Source organism: Meleagris gallopavo, chromosome 8, assembly GCF_000146605.3.
Source record: "Meleagris gallopavo isolate NT-WF06-2002-E0010 breed Aviagen turkey brand Nicholas breeding stock chromosome 8, Turkey_5.1, whole genome shotgun sequence".
NCBI classification, from domain to species: Eukaryota; Metazoa; Chordata; class Aves; order Galliformes; family Phasianidae; genus Meleagris; species Meleagris gallopavo.
Genome location: NC_015018.2, coordinates 22,740,000 through 22,748,485, shown reverse-complemented (window position 1 = coordinate 22,748,485; position 8,486 = coordinate 22,740,000). Strand labels below are relative to the sequence as shown.

At 54.8% G+C, this 8,486-nt stretch overlaps 3 protein-coding genes across 4 annotated transcripts in view; all 3 read right to left on the bottom strand.

Annotated features, from left to right (window-relative positions):
• Positions 1-443, bottom strand: part of CNNM2 (cyclin and CBS domain divalent metal cation transport mediator 2) — a 103,976-nt gene extending 103,533 nt beyond the window's left edge. Inside the window, exon 1 of the mRNA XM_010714647.3 lies at positions 333-443. Coding sequence (XP_010712949.2) covers positions 333-443 — 111 coding nt within the window. The remainder of the gene's footprint in view (positions 1-332) is intronic.
• Positions 444-938: 495 nt separating this feature from the next.
• On the bottom strand, positions 939-5,544 carry AS3MT (arsenite methyltransferase). Of its 2 annotated transcripts, none has more exons than XM_003208122.3 (11): positions 5,113-5,544; positions 4,750-4,820; positions 4,276-4,473; positions 4,055-4,205; positions 3,840-3,976; positions 3,098-3,167; positions 2,929-3,010; positions 2,713-2,844; positions 2,496-2,638; positions 1,871-2,005; positions 939-1,121 (listed from the first exon to the last, which is right to left on the bottom strand). In XM_003208122.3, exons 1-11 carry the CDS (start codon positions 5,236-5,238, stop codon positions 1,026-1,028), a joined length of 1,341 nt encoding a protein of 446 aa, XP_003208170.2. In that variant the 5' UTR covers positions 5,239-5,544; the 3' UTR covers positions 939-1,025. The 2 variants fall into 2 exon arrangements, with proteins under 2 accessions (XP_003208170.2, XP_010712948.1); XM_010714646.2 differs by having other exon boundaries at positions 4,276-4,403; positions 5,113-5,198.
• A 97-nt stretch (positions 5,545-5,641) lies between these two features.
• On the bottom strand, positions 5,642-8,481 carry BORCS7 (BLOC-1 related complex subunit 7; the record flags this gene model as incomplete). Its single annotated transcript, XM_019617967.1, has 4 exons — positions 5,642-7,151; positions 7,554-7,574; positions 8,213-8,256; positions 8,344-8,481. Coding segments are annotated over 4 exons (255 nt in total), but the record flags the coding sequence as incomplete, so codon positions are not given.
• Positions 8,482-8,486: the final 5 nt, after the last annotated feature.

Sequence of the window (8,486 nt, the reverse complement as noted above, 5' to 3'; positions counted from 1 at the left end):
CCTCTCTTTGCTCAGCGGTCGCGCAGCGCCCCCTGGCGGCCACTCGCCGCCTCCCCAGCGGAGCGCTGAGAGCGCAGCGCCGCGCCGGTGTAGCGGGCGTGGTGTGACGGGCTGATAGTTGGGTTTAGCGGCCTTTCCCAACCGTAATGGGCCTATGATGTTAAGATCTCCACGTTTCTCGAACATCTCCAGGCCCGTGGGTCGCCCCATGCAGCTGCCAGAAGTCTCTCTCCCGACACACGCGGGGCTGCCGAGGCCATCGGGCGCCGCTCCCGGCACGGACGGGATTTGTACCGTCTCGGACACGCACGGCACAGCGAGGGGATGCTCACATGGCTGAGATCGGTCCGAGCTGGGACGGCACTGCCGCTCAGCGCCAGGGCCCGTGGCTGCAGGACTCGGAGCACGGCCGCCGCAGCGCCGGGTCTGCAGAACCGCCGCATTTCCCTGCACAAACCTGCAGGCTTAGCGCTTGCGCTGCACGCGGAGCTCCCCGCTAGATGGAGTGCGGGGAAAAGACAAAGCTCAGCAGCACCGCGTGGGGCAGGGATTGGAATCCCGGCTCCAGGAGCGGGCGGTGGGGCTGTCCCTGCCCGGGGGCCGGCTGCAGAAAATGCGGAGGTCTGCACGGAGAGGTTAGAACAAGCAGAGCAGCTAGGCTGCGCCTTTTGCTTCTCAGGAGCACTGGCTGAGAACTGCGGGCTCCTAAAGATTCTTCCCCCCCCTTTGGAGCCGCCCTGCCCAGCTCCGGCTTGCCCACGGGGAACGTGTGGGATCCAGGCGCTCGATGTGATGTGAGCTCACGTCCACCATCTGGTCCGCAGCGCTCCCCGTAGCCGTGTAGGGGCCGCGCAGGGCGATGAGACGTCCCGCACGAGGGGGTCCCCAAGGTGCTGCTCACCCTCACCCCCAGGCAAGAAAGCGAACCCCAGCTCAGCCACACTGCTCAACTATTTCTTTGTATTTTCTCTCCGGTGAAGCCGCAGCCCCCCGGCTCCCAGCGCTGTAGGGACATCGCTCTCCGATCAGCAGCCCTGCAGCCCGCAGGTCCCGGCAGCACCACAGGCAGGAGCTGGGGCTGCCCGCTGCTGCAACAGCAGGAAGGGGTCACAGATCTTCTCCTGGAGGGCAGAGAACAACGAGGGATGGGGTCAGGCCATGGGGAAGCAGCAGTTCCCCACTATTTGCTCCAAACCCCAGCAGAACGCCATAGGCAACAGCTGATCAGCCCATTCACTTTGCTATGCCGTAAGGGGGACGCTGAGAGCTTCTCTGGGACTTTCACTGTGCTTTTATCTGAGAAATGCTTGGACAGGGACCAAAGAGTCAAGTGCAAGACTGTATCTCAGGGACAGGCAGCTGCAGAGCTTTATCTCCTTTGCCTGTCAGTGACCCCCACTTCATAGCCCCAGCTGGGCCAGCTGAGGCTGAAAGGATGACGAAGGGGCAAGGAGAGGCTGCCAGCAGATAAAGGAGCTGCGGGGTCAGGGCTGGCAGCCAGGGCCAAGCTCACAGCAACAAAAAGGGGCAGCTGGGGGTGGCACAACCTGCCTAGAGGAAAGATATCTCTCATGGAGACCTCCAGAAGGTTCAGCCACCAGTCCCAGTGTCCCCCATAGACATGTGCAGGGGATGAAGGGTTCTCAAGCCACAGCAAACCCCTCTGGAGGCAAAATAAACCTCAGCAACCCCAAAAGGGGTTGCCCAAACTCAGGCACTAGGTGCCATCCAGTCTCCCACAGGCTCCTGCCTGGTCTGGAACATGGCCTCCTTGTGTCACACGACCACCCACTGATACTTCAGGGTAGCCCCGTGATAGCACACAGCAGCAGTGTCCCCATCCTAGAGCCCAGCAGCTAGAGCTACCAACCTTCATCTTCCCATGACAGCAGCCTTGTGCTACAGCACCATCAGTTCCACCAGCCTGGATCAGGAACTTCTCCGCAAACCTGGAGCTCCGCAATATCGCAGCCATTTCAGCATCCACGTCCACCACTTCTCCTTCCTGGGGAGAGGAAAATATCATGGGGCTGGAGCGTGGGACATGTAGCCCAGAGGTTCCCAGCTGCCCAGAGAGATGATGCTCAAAGCCCAGCCCAAAACCTGGAGATATACCCACAGCTGTCTGCAAACCACCTGGTGTAGCACCAGGGATGTACTACTCCCATCTTCACCCCAACACATTGCACAGCTTTGACTTCCTCTCCATGCCCTGTTTGCAGCTCCCCTGGTTTATATGGAATTTTAGGATCATTCAGTTGGAAAAGCCCTCTAGGATCATCCAGTTCAACCATCAACCCATTCCGACCATACCCACATCCCCCAGTGCCACATCTTCACGGTTCATGAACCCCTCCAGGGACAGTGACCCCATCACCTCCTTGGGCAGCCTGTTCCAATGCCTCACCACTCTTTCTGAGAAAAGATTTTTCCTAATGTCCAACCTGAACCTTCCATAGTGTCATCTTTGGGAGCCCAAATGTGCCTCCCCATACCTTGAAAGTGAAGTTGGCATCAAACACCAGCTCTCGCTCATGCCCCACAATCCCACCATTGTAGATGACCTGGCCTGGCCCAGCCCGGCTGCTCCCTGGCACCTTGAAGAGCCGGTACGTGGCTGAGACGAAGCAGCAGTCACCTGCAAGGGAAAGGCACTGTACATGGGGTCCCAGTGCAGTCCTCATAACCAAATGGAGATGGTGGAACCCTCACCAATGATTCTCTCCAGCTCCTTGTTGCTGACAGTGATGGGACTGGCGGTGACCAGGCAGGGAGGGCTGAAACCCACCTCCTTGGCAATGCTGTACAAGTCTCTCCAGAACAGGGCTCCTGTCAGGCACTCTCCTGCGACAAGGACATGGGCACAGTGACACCAGGCACATCAGACCCAAAGGCTGCCCATCCCATGTGTTGCAGTGCCCTACGCACCCCACAGCACCCTGTGCTTCCTCACGGCTTCACTCAGGTGCTGGTTGGCATAGACATCGCTGAAGTACATTTCTCCTCCAGGCTGAAAGGCAGTAAGAAGTAGATGGGAAATGATGGGACTAAACAGGCACCTGCAGCAGGGCCATCCCAGCCCCTCTTGGCTCCCTACCTTCAGCACACGGTAGGCCTCCTGAAGCACAGCCCTCTTGTCGGGGGCGAGGTTGATCACACAGTTAGAGCTGGAAGGAGAACACCAAAGATTCTTTGCAGCATCATCACCTATGCTCAACACCACCAGCCACCAAAGATTCTTTGCAGCATCATCACCTATGATCAGCACACCAGCTGCGCACAGTCCATCACTCATTGCAAGATTCAACCACGAAAAAGGGAAATTCCATATTCCCAGGCTATAGTTGAGATCCTACCTTTAGTTTTTAATTTCCTAACACACCGTTGAAGTGAGCAGCCCAGCAAGAATGTACATAGAATCATGTAACAGCTTAGATTAGAGGGGATCTTAAAGCCCATCCAGTTCCAAGCCTCTATGGTGGGCTGCATTCCTCCCACCAGATCAGGACCCAGGGCTCCATCCAACCTGGTTGTGAATGCCCCCAGGGATGGGGCACCCACAGCTGTCTGGGCAGCAGTGCCAGGGCTTCACCTCCTTCTGAATAAAGAATTTCTTCCTAACATCTTACTTCAATCTCTTCTCTTTTAGTTAAAAAACATTCTGGATGATATCCCTTCCTTCTACTGCATCAACTGCTCCACTCATCTTGGTGTCATCAGCAAACTTGCTGAGGGTGCACTCAATCCCACTGTCTATATCATTGATAAAGATGTCGAAGAGCATTGGTCCCAAAATGGAAGTGGGTGCAAATCCAGTACAATCTCTGCAGGATACCTACATGACAATATCATAGCTCTCGTCAGTCAGCCCAACATCACCAAGGTTCTCCATGTACCCCTGGAAGAATTCCACGTTTGGCTTTTGGTAGCCAAACTTCTCCATGTGATAGGCAATGTGCTTTTTTGCCACTTCGACCTGGGAAGAGGAAGGGAAGGAGTACGGCAGGACTCAGGGTGGGGACAAGGTGACCCCGTGGGTGGCCCTGTGCCATACCTGTGCCTCAGTCATGTCGATGCCGGTGACATGGCCCTGCTCCCCCACCAGCTGGCTCAGCATGTAGCAGTCCCTGCCGCTGCCGCTGCCCAGGTCGAGGACCCGGCAGGACGCCAGGCACTCAGGGATGATCAGGCCACAGCCATAGTACCTGGGGGTTTGGGCTGAGTCGGGGGTGCAGTCCATGGGAGGTGGCGTGGAGGGGGAAGTGTGAGGCTCACCTGGCCACCACCTCCTCATGGACACGCTGCAGAGCATCTCTCACCGCCTTGGGAACAGGCCTGGTCGGTGTGATGCAAGCGTTGGTTTTCAGGTCCTGTGACTTCTGCAGCACCCTGCCATAGTAATCCTGGCAAAGGAAAGACAGGGGCCACCCGACTGCAGCAAGCTGGGCCGTGGTGCCTCCACACTCACGAAACCTGGTGGGGTCATGCAACTTGCACATGCCAGCAGTGCCCTCTGCAGCTAAAAATCTGGGTAATGTTACATGTTTCTCCATCCCAACCCTCCCCAGCTTCACCTGCTCGTCCCTTCCCATCCCCATCATGAAGATGAGCAAAATGCTCCTCCAAAACTCCACTGGCAGCAGCCGGCTGCCCTCAGCACTCTCACCAGGATCCCGCAGTGAACTTTGCCTTGTGCCAGCTCTGCCTTGGCTCAGCACTCCTTCCCAATCACCCCCCTCACACCCTCACCTGCACCTCGTGGTGGATCTGGTCCTGGGAGATTTGGTCCTGAGGGGTGCAGTCCTTGCACGGGGCAGCCACTGCAGCAACAGGAGCACAGAGCTAGTGCCAATGCCACTGCCATGGGCACCACTACAGGCCCTTCCCAAAGCCCCTCCTCAAAATACCAGAACACTTCCCTTGCCTCCGTCTGACAACCCCAGGGAGGCCCCAGACCCACATCCTAGTGGGAAGAGCACCCCTTGCCAACACCCCAGTTGAAACACTCCAACCCCACCCCTGCCAAAGATATCCCTGTAGGGCAAACCCTCCTCCACAATGCCTCCCAGGGTCTCCCGTGGGCAGGGCCCAGCACACTGAAGTGAAGCTTACTGCTTCCAGTTGCAGCTCAGCCACGCTCCACCCCGGCTCTTTGCTCCCGCCCAAGGTCAGTTCCCAGCAGGCCTCAAACCCTGGCACACAGCCCTGCCTGCTGCCAGCAACTGCAGCCGTTCCCATGCAGCTGTGTCCCTCTCACAGCTGCCTCCTGCTTGCCCCAAAGACAGGGAGACCACAGGGTGATGTTCCAAACCCTGCAGATCAGCGCTCCGGTGGGGAATAAGCCGCCTGCAGCAAGGACACTGTGTCCACAGGAAGACCCTGGAACTGAAGGAGGAGGGAGTATGCCATTCTGTTCCACACTGGTCAGGGTGACTGGCAGCACACATAGCTGCAGCATGGTAGTGCCTGGGACAGCTCTTTTATTCTCAAGAAGCTCCAGGGAAAATTCCAAAGGGCAGCTTTGATCCAAGCACCAGGAACCCCCAGGGCACAAACATCGTTTAGGTGTCACCTCACACAGTGCAGCCTACAACCCCTGCTGTCAAGGTAACCATACACGAGAGATGAAAAGATTACAGACTTAAGGTAGAAAACCAAGCTTTTATAACAACAAAGCAAATCACTGCATGGCTCTCCATGCCCTCCATTGCTGTGTTCTTGCCTGAGCAGAGGCACAGTGCAGAGGAAAAGGTAACAGTACCACTGGACACCTCGATGGAAACATCGGTTGGGTGCTGCAAGGTGAGGGCAGGCAGGCAGTGGTTCTGGAAGAGCAGCAAGGGCAGAGCCACATGGCACTGCACACCAGCAAAACCACGCTGTAGGAATGTGGCAAGTTGATCCACGCTCTCGTCCTATCAGCTGATGAAAAGCACACTCGGGCAAACAAGTGCTTCCAGTGTGCTCCAAGTGCTCCAGATAAGAGACTTGAGAAAAACAAGGCATAGTATTTATAGCTCGCACCTCATTTCACTGAGAAGCAAGCAGGAACCCAGACACTAAGACCTCAGCACAGAGCAGTGCAGAACTGAATACACTGGCTCCTGACATTGTTTTGCCCCTCACTGCCCACATCCCAGCCGTGTCTCTGGACACCTTCCCAATCTGACAGATACACAGCACTACCAAGGCTGCTTAATCAAGAACTGGAGGAGCAAGCCAGAACTGGAAGGCAATTGAAGGCCGAAAGCAGCGCAGATGTGCTGGCAAAGAGATGACATTCCAAATTCTGGCTTAGCAAAAAGTAAGATAAACTCAGAGCACGATGCTCACCAAGTCATGTCCAGCTGGCTCAGTGGTACCTGCCCAGATCCACGCTTTCTAAAATTCTGCTCTGTGACAGGCACCTCAGTCCACGCTAAAGCACCTCTACACCTACCCAACCACTTACAGCTCCCACTGATTAACATGCCCTAAATAAACTGCACCCATCATCTCTGTGTCTAAATAAGGTCCTGCAGTTGTAGTTATTCTGTATTTAAAACCCACAGCTCTATTTTATATGCTTTGTTGGGAGGGTGGGGGAGAAATTACATTGTATGAAAATCCCAGCTCTATGATTGTTGTAGATCGTTAGGTAAGTATTCCATCTTCTTACAGGAGACAGCTAATGACTCAGCAGTAATGGGAAGAAAAATCATCCTGCTGTGGACATGTAGACAAAATGCTTTGGATGGGCAGCACATGCCACATCCTGGGCTGACAAACCATTTCAACACAGGGCCATCAGCTGAACAATGCAGGTGCTGAGGTGCAGGCACAGGCTGAGCACCTCACACTACACATGGGAAGAAAAGGAACACAGGAATTGCTGTAGAAGTGAAGTTTCTGCTAAGGTTCCAGTTAGATGTAAGGAATCAGGAGAGTGTTCTGAACACAGAGATGTGGATGGGAACACCTGAGAGGTGCCTGCACGCTCAGGAATGTGCGGTCTGCGTATATCCCAGCTGGCTTTCAGCACCATCCAGACACAGGTCTGAGCCAGGAGGAAAAGGACGGCTCAGTGCCAGTGGAGATGTTCAATGTCTTCAGCTAGGCTTCATTTCAGTAAGTGACTCAGCTGGTCCCTCAGGTTTGATGACTGCTCCACACTGGGGACAAAATAAGAAGAGGTTCACAGTGAGATCTGTACTCAAGCACCTAGAACAGCCTTGGCACTAACATTACAGAAAAAAGAAACCCTGGATCTCTCCAGCCCAACTCCATATCCTCTCAAAGCAAACCTCACTCTTTGTGCTCCTGTGTATGTTAATGAAACAAATGGAAGCTTTAGTATAAATCATCTCTTAACCCAAATTCTCAGCCCTCCACAGTACTGATCCTCACAGCAGAGAAAAGTTATCCTGCTGGGCCAGCATCTGTTTCAAAAGCAGCTGCAAAAATTTCCAGTTGCGTTCTCCCCTCCCCTACTCTATCAATCACTCATCCCTTTCCCATTGGCCTTGACATGCTGCTTCTCATGTCTGCCTGGCATTCCTCAGCTGGGTACTCACTTCTTCTGAATCGCTTCCTGCCTAGAGAAGAAAAGGATAGGAAAAAGCATTAGAAAAAAACCCCAAAATCTCAGAAACAGCATTTGTGTGACACTGATGAAAAGGGACTTGATTGAGAGCTCAGGAGACCAAAACCTTTAAATGTATCTGAATTACGCCCAGAGCAGAAAGCAGTGGCTCTTTTCTCCCTCTCAGCGTCACACACAGGTACAGGAGACATGTACACATGGTGCACAGGAAGCAAAAAAATCACAGTTCTCACTCCAAAACAGCCTCATCCATATCAGTGGATGTTGTGGGGCTGGAGAGTACTGAAGCATCGGCACAGGTTGCCCAGAGAGGTGGTGGTTGCCCATCCCAGGAGACACCCAAGGTCACGCTGGAGGGCCTCTGAGCACCTGATGGAGCCGGAGGTATCCCTGTTCAGTGCAGAGGAGTGGGACCAGATGGTCTTTGGGGTCCCTTCCCACTAAAACAGTTCTACAGGTCTACAATCGCAGTCCCAGGGTATGCCCGGCTATGGGAAGTGCAGCAAACAGGCCTGCATGAAGTGGACTCCACAAAATCCTTACAGAATCATAGAATCACGAATTACAAAGAAGGAAAAGCAAAAAAGGCTCCGTTCAGATTCCCAGAGAGCACACGGTGTCCGTACTTACTGGTACTGCAGGTGCGTGGTTATTATGGCCATTTTCCTTAAACTCTGTGGAGAACAAGACCGAGAATGAAAGCCTCCGACAGCAGCCACCCAGCAGAACCGCGGCTGCCACAGCAGACAAACACAGCTTACGTCTTCGGAGTGCAGGATGGCGTCCTCTTGCATCACCATGTTCCTGGCGGCCTGGCCCAGCAGCTGGCAGAGGAACGCACGGAGCGCTGAGGGGCAGCGCCAAGCGGGGGGGAGCGGCCCGGCCCGGCCCGGCCCTGCCCGGC